This window comes from Oenanthe melanoleuca, chromosome 13 (genome assembly GCF_029582105.1).
Source record: "Oenanthe melanoleuca isolate GR-GAL-2019-014 chromosome 13, OMel1.0, whole genome shotgun sequence".
In the NCBI taxonomy this organism is placed as follows: domain Eukaryota; kingdom Metazoa; phylum Chordata; class Aves; order Passeriformes; family Muscicapidae; genus Oenanthe; species Oenanthe melanoleuca.
In genome coordinates, this window is record NC_079347.1 from 9,593,997 (window position 1) to 9,606,309 (window position 12,313).

The 12,313-nt window shown below is 52.5% G+C and overlaps 1 protein-coding gene across 2 annotated transcripts in view; it reads left to right on the forward strand.

The window, feature by feature from the left end:
- FLT4 (fms related receptor tyrosine kinase 4) overlaps positions 1–12,313 on the forward strand; it is a 57,133-nt gene that overhangs the window by 23,652 nt on the left and 21,168 nt on the right. For both annotated transcript variants that reach the window (XM_056502506.1, XM_056502507.1), the window contains exons 3-10: positions 2,791–3,062; positions 7,270–7,382; positions 8,264–8,426; positions 8,674–8,813; positions 9,506–9,674; positions 10,225–10,342; positions 10,926–11,077; positions 11,674–11,836. In XM_056502506.1, coding sequence (XP_056358481.1) covers positions 2,791–3,062; positions 7,270–7,382; positions 8,264–8,426; positions 8,674–8,813; positions 9,506–9,674; positions 10,225–10,342; positions 10,926–11,077; positions 11,674–11,836 — 1,290 coding nt within the window. The remainder of the gene's footprint in view (positions 1–2,790; positions 3,063–7,269; positions 7,383–8,263; positions 8,427–8,673; positions 8,814–9,505; positions 9,675–10,224; positions 10,343–10,925; positions 11,078–11,673; positions 11,837–12,313) is intronic.

Consider the following 12,313-nt stretch of genomic DNA (forward strand, 5'->3'; position numbering starts at 1 on the left):
TGCTGCCCAGTGACCTGTTACCAGAGCTGACTCATCTGTCTGTGGCAGAGAGGAAATATTTGACCCCAGAGTCCTCTTGGCTCCCATGGGGGAAATGAGCACTGTGGCAGGGCTGAAGGAGCCTGAGGATAATGTGAAGCCCCACAACCACTGCTCTGGAGCAGTGTTCAGGACCACACAACACCTGCTGCCCTCTCCTACACGTGTGTGGCTGCTGTGAACATCCTCCATGGCTGGGGGGAGTCTGGTTTGTCCCAGCTAAGCCACAAAACCACAACCAGCTTTACCCATCATGCCACACATGGGAGTTTCAAAGAGGATTGAAGAAGAGGGGTGCCAATTGCATAATCTCCCTTGAAGAGCATCTATCCTGAAAAGATTTTGGAAAACAGCTGTGGAGAAGACTACAGTGCATTTTTTTCCAGCTGGCATCAGCAGGCTCCATTGCCAAGAGTCACATTATCACCAAGCTGAAAGAAAACGACTTGGGAATAAATCTTGGAAGGTGACAGATAGAAGGGAGGGAGGGAATGCTCTAAAACTGCTGCTTGGACCCTTCCCCAAATAAATCCATGTGAGCCTGGCCTGCCCCTCATTCCTACCTTCTTCTGGTCCTCTTAACACACCAGTGACAGTAACCTGGACTCACAGTAATGCCCACACCTTCTGTGTCCTCACCAAGCCTAGGGACATATGAAAGGAAATGAAAGCACATCTGAAAGGAATGCCTGGGCTGAGCTGCCCAGGGGCTGGTTGGCAGGTCTGTGTGCACTGGCCCATCCATGTTTAAATAAATACATGTCACTCAGCTACTGCAGGCCTTGATGGTTAATGAAACAAGGGAATTCGATAATGTGTGAAAATCCCAGTAGGTAAACAAACAGAAAGCGGAAACACTGGAGACTTTTACAATTACCCTCCTCCAAGTGCAGTGCCAAAAATTCCTGGTCTGAAGCTCTCAGCTCTGGGCTGAAAGTGGGCACAGTCCCATGGTCTGTGCCAGTGCAGTGGGGCTGTGGACACAGCAGCAACAGCTATGGCAGAGGCCACCAGATGCTCCTGGTGATCATTTTTACTGTTATTTTCCATGTGCATGAATAGGATGGGAAAAACTCAAAATTCAGTTATTATTTTTATTGAAGTGTTCATGAGGCTCTGGTACTTGGGAGAAGCTTGCCTGTGCTTCATGAACACAAGCTGCCAGAGCTCTACTTATAGTCCTGCCTCAGGCACTGATGGAATTTTTAGAGAAAGCAGAAGTTTGAGCTGGGTAAGAGGGGCTGTGTGGCTGTTCCCAAGGGCTCTTCACTGCCTGCAGAGCCCTGTGCTTGGCGACATAGGAAGAGTGTAGCACACTCTCTCCAAACTCATCTGCAGCGAGCTGGAAGAGAGCAAAGCCTGCAGGAAGATAAATCAGCTGCTGAAGACAAACACAAAGGGGCAGGTCTTTCCCCCATGCTTGGACAGAAATCCTGTCCTCGTGTCTGAGCCATTGTGCCTTCCAATGGCACCTTATCTTGCTTCCTCCTCACTGTCCCTTGCTGTCTGGTGATGGTCACAGTCTGCCTGTGCTGAAAAACATCTGCCCATGGAGCTGCCCTGGCAGAGGGGCTGCATGTGCCAGCATATCTATTCCCAACCTGCATAATGGATGAACACAGTTTCCCCTCATAGAGCCAATGGTGCTGACAAAAGGCCATTTTTACCACACAGCTGTCTCTTAAGATGTCTTCTTTTTTCCCCTATTTCTTTTTTTTTTTTTTTTTTTGCATGTACTTAAGTGACTTTCAGCTATTTGGCAAACTTTCAAGTGGGGACTATGCCTTCCTCTGAAAGGGGCTCTGATTCCACAGAAGGAAACTTCCAGCGTGGAATAAAGGCTTGTTTTGTTTGTAGTAAACAAGTGCAGTTATAACAAGCTGCAGTGCCACGTGTGTGCACATGCAAGCTCCCACTCTGGAGATCCTCAGCTATATATAAATACACACGTTCTGTCTGGGGGTTTCAGGAGTTCCTGGACTTTCCTGTCTGTCTTTGGGCTGCTGGTGAACAGGCTTTGTGCTCGTGCCATCAGAGGTGTCTGCAGCTCAGTGTCTCTGCAGAGGTGGGAAGGGGTGGCAGCCCCAGGCCAGCTGGGGTTTGGGGGGGCTGCAGGATGCTGTGCAGAGCAAAGGGAGCCCCCTCCCTCAGCAAGAGGGAAGGAAACAGCTGGCAGCTGGCCAGAAGGCAGTCAGCTGAGCCTCCTCTTGTTTTCCCCTTGCTGTCTTTTATCCCTGACTCCCTCCTGCTTTTCTCTTTCTTGCTTTCTTTCCAGTCTGCTCTCCTTCCCCCATTCTTCTTCCCACTCCATTCATCACACAATGAGCCCCAGCCAGCAGCTATACTGAGCCAAGGGAAATCATCACATCCATGTGTTTCCCTAATAGCTCTGGACCCTTTTAATAATGAGAGGGAATAGAAAATAAATGGAACCTTTCCCTCAGGGCTGTGTGTATTTCCCTGTCCTGGTATTCATACCTGTAGGACAGTGCCATGGGACAGAGGGGCTTGCTTGTGAGTGGGCTGATATCTTACAGCTTAGCATGGCCAGAGGGGTGGCCTGGGGAAGGGGATGAGCCTTTGCTTGCCCAGCACTTAGGGAATCTGTTTTCTCCCTTGGAGGATGGCTGTTCCTCCATGGCCCAGCCCCAGACTGCGTGTGCAGGTGTGCACAGAGTCACACAGAGCAATAAAACCACCACGCTCACCGTGCTCAGCCCAAAGCTAACGCTGCTTTTTGCCCACGTCTAGGGGCCAGCACCCTTTGGAGTGGTCGTGGCCGGGGGGCAAGGTGGATCCTGCAGGGAAGGAGGAGACTGAGCTGGTGGCCTCAGCAGCCCCCAGCAGCGGCCGGGCAATCCAGGAGGAAGACTGCGAGGGGACGGGCACGAAGCCGTACTGCAAAGTGCTGCTGCTGACGGGGGCACAGGCCAACGACACGGGCTCCTACCGCTGCCACTACAAGTACATCGATGCCAAGATCGAGGGCACCACAGCAGCCAGCACCTACGTGTTCGTGAGAGGTAAGAGCTGTCACTGCTGTGCACCTGCGGGCTGGGGGCAAGGCACCAACAGAATACCTGAGAGATTAAACTTCTCAGTGTGCCCTCCAGGGCAGAGGGTGGCTGCTGCAGCCTCGGGAGGGGGCCAAGGGCTGGTTCCCTGGGAGTGCAGGGGGCCAATATCCGTCCATGGCGGCAGCGCCTGGGATTCAATTATGTCCCATCCCGGGGGCATCGCTCCAGCCAGGCTGGAATGCAGGAATTCAAGGAGTGAGAGCCTGGCCTCACCGCTCCACCACTAAAAAAAGCACAGGAGTTATCTTCTGGGCAGCTGGGGGCTCCCTGAGATGCTGGTGGCCAGGGGTGGTAGTGTTTCATGAAGCTGAGACTGAGAGGGAGAGGATGAGTGGTACAAACACTCCATGGGCACTCTGTACCCAGAGCTGCTGGCCTGAGCTGCTCCACAGTGACAGATCCAGGTGCTCCTCTCACCCTGTGCAGGGCTGCCCATGCAGGCAGGGATATGAGAGGTATTTTTGCAGAGAACCTCCTCACCAAGTTGGGGGCTGGAACCTCAACTTGGGGAGTGGCTGCAGGGCCAATACTCATTGTCTCCATGTCCCAGGGGCTTCTCCTCCATCGTCTCCCCCACTGCTCACAGCAGGCTCCAGCAAGATAAATGAACTCTGTCCCCTGGAAACAGTTGGCTGAGCTATTTCTCTTTCCGCCCCCATTTATTAGTTGGTGCAGTTGTCATGAACCAGGCAGGTCATGACATATAAGATGCATTTTTCAGAAGTCCCATTCTGCTTCTGCAACTATGCAGAGAAAAATGCAGGGGCAAATCAGAGAAGCTGGGCAGCTGTTGGAGAGGAATTGAAGTCTGTTTGGGCAATTGCTTCCTCTTTCCCTGGGCTATGCTGCCCACCCTAAAACAGGACAGAGCCTGCCTGGATTTCAGACATCTGTGGCTTGGACAGGGGTGTTCAGACACTCTAGAGGGTTGGATCAGGATGGAGGCAGAGAGCTTTTTAGATACACTGAAAATGAGTACAACCCCACAAGCTTACACGCAGGAAGTGTTTTCACAAGAGCTGATTTTCTTTGTGATCCAGCAAATGTCACTTTTCCCTCAATCCACCTTCTCTTACCTCCAGCCTCTCTGCAGCTCAGGAGCTGCTCTCCTGTTTACCAGAGAGTGCACAAGGTGCAGGTTAGGGGCAATAAATCCCACTCTGTCAGGGCCTATGGGACTCACAGTGCCTGTGGAAGGCGTGTGTGCGACAGATCCTGCCAACAGCTCGCAGCACTGCTGTGCACATGGCTGCACAGCACATGTTCATACTCAGGCTGTCCCTCTTATGGTTATCAAGCATCTAGAAAACTTCAGAATCTGCCTTTCCAGACAGGACAGGCTTTCAGGCAGGAGAAGGGACATGTCAGGAAAACTCAGGCATGTGGTAAGCACAGCCATTGCAGAACATTCAGATAAAGCCTGTTCCTGCTGAACTGGGCTGCAATGTGAGACTGTCCCTGGAGAGCTTGGAAGGGCTGATGTAAGTGTTGGGGATGTTTGGAGACAGGATGATCAGACCACAGGTTTATCCATCAAGCTCATTTCTCATGTTAAGGGCTTGGTGAAATCGCCAGGAACAAAATATCTGTGCTTGCCTGGAAAAATGGTTTCTTCTGTATTTTACCTGCAATTCAGTTATTAAATGAACTCTCCATACATGTCTCTCCTTCCCATGTGCCTGGTTAGGTGTGTATTTTATTACAACTACAGATAGCACCGTAGATACAGAACGCCTCATCAGGGTAGGACAGGCTTTGTACAGCCCACATCACATAAAGCTTAGCCTATATTAATGAAGAAGATGCTAAATTATTCCCATCCAACCCATTAATGCAGTCTTAAGCAATTTTGTGATGTTGTCGGAGAGGGAGTTAGTGCATGAATCACAAGCTCATTGGCAGCAGGACCAGCCCAGTAAATCAGTTCTTGGCTGCCATCTGAGCGTGAAGGGGACCTCACCTCTGGCAGTTGTGCAGCTCCTCCTTCTCACATGCCCAGGGTTCAGGAGAGGAATGAGAAACATGTTCACACTGGGAAACAAATGTGTGGTTTCAGAAGTCAGCAATCCTGTGGCAGCAAAAACCCCAGGAAATAAAGATAAGAACTCCCTGGGCAATCTCTGTTTTCCTAATAGGTGACCAATACAATTTCTTGAGTGGGGGTTGTTTCACCTATACTGTGGAAAAAGTGCTTGACACAGAGGAACGGTCTTTGCAAGATGACTGTCACTGAAGCAGCAGCTTTACAGATCAAAAATGAAAGGTTTATGGACTTAAATTGGGTTTTGCCCAACATGATTTGAACAACAGAATCCCCAAGTGAGGATCATTTCCAAATGCATCTTTGATTTGCCCCTTTAGATGGGTCTCTTTAGGGGGTGGGTATCAGGGGGAAAGAATCTCAGGTTGGACAAACAAGATGTCCTCATGCTACACTCCCTTGATGGTTTAGCTGAAACACAGGTGAATAAAACTAAATGTAGAGCACTGGGATCATTTGGTCTGATTCTGGTGTACCAAAAGATGTAAAATCTCCCCTAGCAGAACTCTGAGGCAGCCCAGTGCCTCCCAGACAGAGACCCATCACCTCCTTATAAAGCCCCTTACACCCAGGGGACAATTTCCATGAATATAGCTGATCACAACCCTGTGCTGGATGGACATTTACAGAGGAGAGATGCTGGCAACACCATGCCTTTGAGGCACTAGGAACCAGTCTCTATTCAGAACATCCTGTGAGGCATAAAACCCTGTGGAAAGGGCAGGCAGAGGCTGATAGTACAGAATAAATCATCTGCCACTGAGGCCACCAAGCAGCCTCACAATTCTTTGTCTCTTCCAATTCTGTCTTCATCCCATTTAGTCAGCCTGGGTCACTGCTGATTCTACACTGGCTCTGCACAGAGTTTAGTGTAACATCCCTGGCCTTGCTAAGTCATTTCATAATGATTATTTTTGGATGGTTTTGCTCTTCCTGTCAATATTTGTGCTTGCAGCAGTTGGGCGGCAGTGGGGTGGCAGCCCTGGAAAGCTCAGCTCATGTGTTTATCTGCTGGCCAGGATGGCTGCAGGATGACATCTGCATACCATGGCTCTGCAGATCACTTCCTCAGCCAGCAAGGTCGGGGAGCAGCACAGCCACCAGGGCAGCACAGCCCCATCAGAACAGCACAGCCCCACCAGAACAGCACAGCCCCACCAGGGCAGCACAGCCCCTCCAGAACAGCACAGCCCCATCAGAACAGCACAGCCCCACCAGGGCAGCACAGCCCCACCAGAACAGCACAGCCCCTCCAGAACAGCACAGCCCCACCAGGGCAGCACAGCCCCTCCAGAACAGCACAGCCCCACCAGAACAGCACAGCCCCTCCAGAACAGCACAGCCCCACCAGAACAGCACAGCCCCACCAGGGCAGCACAGCCCCTCCAGAACAGCACAGCCCCTCCAGAACAGCACAGCCCCACCAGGGCAGCACAGCCCCACCAGAACAGCACAGCCCCACCAGGGCAGCACAGCCCCTCCAGAACAGCACAGCCCCTCCAGAACAGCACAGCCCCACCAGGGCAGCACAGCCCCACCAGAACAGCACAGCCCCACCAGGGCAGCACAGCCCCTCCAGAACAGCACAGCCCCTCCAGAACAGCACAGCCCCACCAGGGCAGCACAGCCCCACCAGGGCAGCACAGCCCCACCAGAACAGCACAGCCCCACCAGGGCAGCACAGCCCCATCAGAACAGCACAGCCCCACCAGGGCAGCACAGCCCCACCAGGGCAGCACAGCCCCACCAGGGCAGCACAGCCCCACCAGCCCCACCAGCCCCACAGCCACCAGGACAGACACCAAGCCCAGGACATGACACACTGGTTTCACAGGGGTCAGGCTCATGCCGAGTCCTGGAGGGCTCCAGGAAAGGGGAGGTCATTTCCTGCACTGCCCACATGTCGCACAAGCCGGCTGCCCTGGCATTCCCAAGCTCCAGGTGGCTCCTCTGACTGTCACATGAGGCAGATGGGGCTGAACAGCTCAACACCACTCCCTCTGTGAAGCTTGTGCTGTGTTAAAGAAATTCAGAAAGCCTCCTTTTCTACTGGTTGCTGCCTTTTCCCAGGTTTTTTCTTTTTTTTTAGTTCTTCTTGTATCTTTTCTACAGATTTTGAACAGCCATTTATCAACAAGCCAGAGACCCTCCTCATCAGCAAGAAGGAGAACACTTGGGTACCATGCCTTGTGTCCATCCCAGATCTTAACGTCACGCTGACCTCGGTGAGAGCTCGGCTGCTGGGACACTCTGGACTGAGATGTATTGCATTTGTTCTGCATTTGTAATTGCCTGAGTGGAAGTATGACAGGCACTGCCAGAAAAGGAAAATGCATGGGATACATTTTCCATGGAAAGTACAAGCCACTGGCTTCCTCGTTTTATTTGCTGGTTGAAGCTGTGTTGTCCAGTTCCCTTGGGCAGACCCCACGGGTTTCCTGCCAACCTTGCTTGTCTTCCCTGGAGCTCTGTGAAACAAAACAAGACTTTGTTTTAAACCCATTTCCCCACAGCATCCCCTGTATACCTCATCTCTGTGATCTACACCCCTCTAGGTGTTCAGCATCCCCACAAGGGAAGAGGCTGCAGCCCTGGGGCTCATAACTAAAAACAACTCTCTTATCAGTTTGCTTTTGCTTTCACCTTCCCCCCCTCCCCTTTTTTTTTTTTTTTTTTTTTTACAATGCAAATACATCCTTCCAGGATGAGTGTGACTATTGTACAAAGGCCTCCAGGGACACTCTGGGGGCCAGGGGCCTTTCCCTTGCCCGGGAAGGACACTACCCAAGGTCAGCACTCATCCCAGTGGGGCTGATGCTTGGGACATCAGAACAGTTTCCTTAGCTATCTCTAGAAATTTCCATTCCTGGAAGTCTCTGGCCCACTCTGCAGATGGGGAGGCTCATGGTGCAGGATGCAGCTACCCAGGGTAGAGGGGAGGCCACAATTCCTAGATGGCAAACCCTCGGGGGGAGAGGGCAGGAGGCCAGCACAGCATGATGCCTCATTTCTTACCACAAAAGGGATGTGTTAGCCAGCATAAAGCCTGGGAGGGGTGGAGTGGGAGTGCTGTTACCCTGTGATTTCAAAATGTTGATTTTTCCAGCAAAATTTCTTCATCCAACCTGATGGGAAAAGCACTTTCTGGGACAACAAGAAGGGAATGCAGGTACCCACACACTTGATCAGGGACTTACTGTATGTCCACTGTGAGACTGTAATCGACAAGAAGGTCTTCAAATCCAATTTCTTCATCATCCATATAGCAGGTGAATATTTGGGAAGGTTCAGGTGAGCAGTTTGGGTGGCTCTGACGTCCATCAGTGTGGCTCATGGGATTGTTATGGTCCTCCCTAGCTACACAAACTCTGCATGGTGCTTATATCTCTTCTACTGTGTGTCAGGCAGAGATACCCCATGCAGCAGGAAGTCGTTCCCAAACCTCCTGTAACTGCACAGCCTGAGTCAAAGAGTTACTAGACCAGAAACATATTTTCATTTCTTCTTCTGCATCAGGGAGTGAGCTATATGACATCCAGCTGTATCCCAAGAAAGCCATGGAGCTGCTAGTGGGAGAGAAGCTGGTCTTGAACTGCACAGTGTGGGCTGAGTTCAACTCCGGTGTCGAGTTCGAGTGGACTTACCCTGGCAAACAGGTACCAGCAAACACAGCAGCTCCCTGTGCACTGAACTGTTACCCCCTGAGTCACCCCCTCCTGACCCTTCATTGTTCCTCTGGAACAAAGGAAGCCCCTTCATTGGCAGGGCTCTGCTTCATGATCCTAACTATGCTGTGCCCTGGACACCTTGGTCAGAGTGCTTTCCCATTTTTTTATCCTGTAGACAGAAGGAAGGCCCCTTTTCCTGGCAGAAAGCTCCTTCCTTACCAAGGTGTTACTGCTCTGGGCTTCCTGGGAAAACACTGGCTTGACTTTCACCAGTGCAAATCCAGAGCTAACATGATTAATTCAAAAGGAGCTACTCTAATCATAAAGCCCTTGTTACCAAGAGCCTGCAAGGTGGTCCCTTCCCCACTGGGTTCCCTCCTCTTGTATCCTCTAGCTTTTTTTAATGGTGAGACAGGAGAGCCGCTTGAGAACATCATTCAGTTCATGGGGCTCCCAGCCTTGCTGGGCTACAAGAGCAAAAAATGTTAAGATCTGACCCCAGCCTGAGGCAGTCAGTATGCAGAATACGTGCCCTTCCATCCCTGAGGATGGCAGTCAGCTGTGCAGAAACCTGGTAGAGACAAGCACTGAGCATCAGGACTCAGAGCTGTGAAGAGCCCATCCACACAGCCCCATCCCATTGCTGTCTTTCATCCCCTTCTCTCTGTCACCTCCCACAGACTCAGCGAGCAGTGATCGAGTCCGAGCGCCGGTCCCTGCAGATAAACACAGAGCTCTTCAGTACCCTGACCCTCCACAACATCAGCCAGCAGGACCTGGGGAAGTACACATGCACTGCCACCACCGGTGCCCAGATGCTGGAGGAGAGCACTGAAGTCATTGTGCATGGTACAGCACCTGCCAGGGCCCTGCAGAGCCACAGCCAGAGCCCAGCTGCAACACAGCCAGCCCCAGGCTGCTTGGGCAGAGCAGTTCCTGAACCTCCATCCATTCTGCTTTAGTGAAACCCAGCCCTCCTCCAACCCCTCAGCCCTGGGAGCAGAGTCACATTCAGCAAGGTCCCAAAAGGGAGGGAGATGCCAACACCAAATTGGACCAAATGTGGTGGAATGCCAGGACACACATATCTCGCAGCCCTGTGGCAAATGCAGTGCTCATGTGGCAAATGCTGTGCCCCCATGGCATGGCTGGCCTGAGGAACACCAGCTGCAGGTGCACAAGGCACCATCTGCTTTGGGTGGCTGTTTCTTGGCAGCAGAAAGACACAGGGCAGCCCAGCCTTCCTGCATCCCCAATGGTTCCCAAGAGGGAGACAGAGGCACTATCATGACACCCCACCTGTCCTTGGTCCTTGCTGTTGGGCCCTGTGGAGAGCAGCAGAGCTTTATGACACCTTGTCTCTTTGAGTTCTCCTCCATGGTCCCTTTTTTCCTTGCAGAAAAGCCCTTCATCACTGTGGAGTGGAGGAAGGGCCCAGTGATAGAAGCCACTGCAGGAGACGAAGCTGTGAAACTGCCAGTGAAAGTCGTGGCTTATCCCCCACCAGACTTCCAGTGGTAACTTACCTTTCTTAGCTTGAGCCACCTTCTCTCCTCCTTTCCTCTGCCAAATGGGGAAGCCTAGGCTGGCTTCTTTGCTAGGTCCCTGTGTGGCCAAGATTGTCACAAATGTCACTTTTTTCCACCCATGGGGGTAATTTCTCCCATGTCCTGGCTCTCAGCTGCACAGCCTGGCTTGGAAGCTCTGCACTGTCTGGAGGGGCCAAGTGGAGTTCCCACAGGAGCTGTCCCTCTTGTCCCTCTGCTCTGTGGTGATCACAGCCCTGAGGAGCAAGGCAGTGGGATGGGTTGTGCACCTCACCATGCTGCACTTCCATCAGAGCTGACTGGAGATGGGAGCTCTGCACCCACTCACTGCTCAGGGCAGAGCTACAACACCCCCAGCCCCACACACATCTGTGTGACACAATGTGCAGACCCATAACTTGGGTCCAGGGAAGGCCCAGGGCCTGTCCAGAGGTCCTCAGTGCTAGCAAGGGGCACCCTGACTGCACTCTTGTGGGGACCAGCAAACCCTTTGCCCAGCTGCCAGTGGGACACTTCCTCCCCATGGCTGCATTTTCTCTCTGCCTCCCCGCAGGTACAAGGATGGAAAGCTAATTCCCAAGCAATCTCAATCTTCAATGCAGATCAAGGATGTGTCGGAGCAGCACGCTGGGACATACACGCTGGTTCTGCGGAACAGGCTGGCGGGGCTGGAGAAGCACATCAGCCTCCAGTTAATCGTCAATGGTAAGGGGGGCAGGGCTGGAGCAGAGGGACAGTGCTGAGCCCATGGCCCCAGCCTTTGGGCTGCTCTGAGAACAAGTCCCCACTGCTGTCCTGAAGCAGTTGGTACCTATCACCTCTTCCTCCTCCATGGCACAGTTTTGTTCCTGGCTCCCTCCGTTTGGGCAGGATATGTCATTGCTCAGGGGCCACTTCCCAACTGCAGTTGGACATGCTGCTGCTGCTGAAGTCTTGATCTGAAGTAGTTCCTCTGGGTGGGGAGCCCTTATGGAGTTTTCCCACAGCAGAAACTGGTCATGCAGGAAGCAGATGCCAACTGCTGTGCTGGAAAGGCACTGCTGCCTGGAGATGGATCTCCAGCAGGCTCTGTGGCCCTGTGCTTTGAGCCCTGCAGTATCCAGACAGTTCCACTCACCAGAGAAAGGAGAAATGATGGCACTTGAATCTGCTTAAGTATGATCTGCTGTGCCTTGCAGGTCTGCCTAGCAGAGCTGTAGTGCCCAGGCTGTCTATAAATGAGCCTGGGGAGGGCAGTGCCAGGCCTGGGGATGCAGCAGCTGAGCCTGCAGCTGCTCACAATGTCACTCTGATCCTTGCAGTCCCTCCACGCATCCATGAAAAGGAAGCCTCTTCCCCAAGCATCTACTCCAAGAGGAGCCCTCAGGCCCTCACCTGCACTGTCTATGGCATCCCAGCACCAGAGGTGATCCAGTGGCAGTGGAGGCCCTGGATGCCCTGTCGGATGTTCTCCCGACGCAGCCTGTAAGTGCCATTTCTTCCAACACTTGTGTCTTGTCAGGCCACCATCGAGGTGTTATGGGCTTCTTGTGACCATGGCTGTGCCCCCAGCTGTGTTTTGCTTTAGCTTTCCCACCCACAACACAGCACCTTGTGGGAAGGCAGAGTGGACACATTTGTTGTCCATGTGGGAGTTTTGCCCAGGCTGGCTGGTCCCAGACACCAACAGCTTCCACAGCATCCTCTGCATCCTCAGCCACCTGCATCTGTCAGTGGATGTCCATGGCCCAGCCACATCTCACAGCACCTGCAATTAAACCACTGATCACTGTCCTAATGGGGAAACTGAGGCAGATTGCAGGAGAAATTGTCACAGTCCCTTGGTGAGATCCCAAGATAGCAGCTGAGGCTCCTGGCCACTCCTGCCCTGAAGTCCCTGTGGTTTTTCTGTCCTTTGTCTTCTCTTGGGAAGCAAAAGTGCTCATAGGTCAGCTGCTGCCT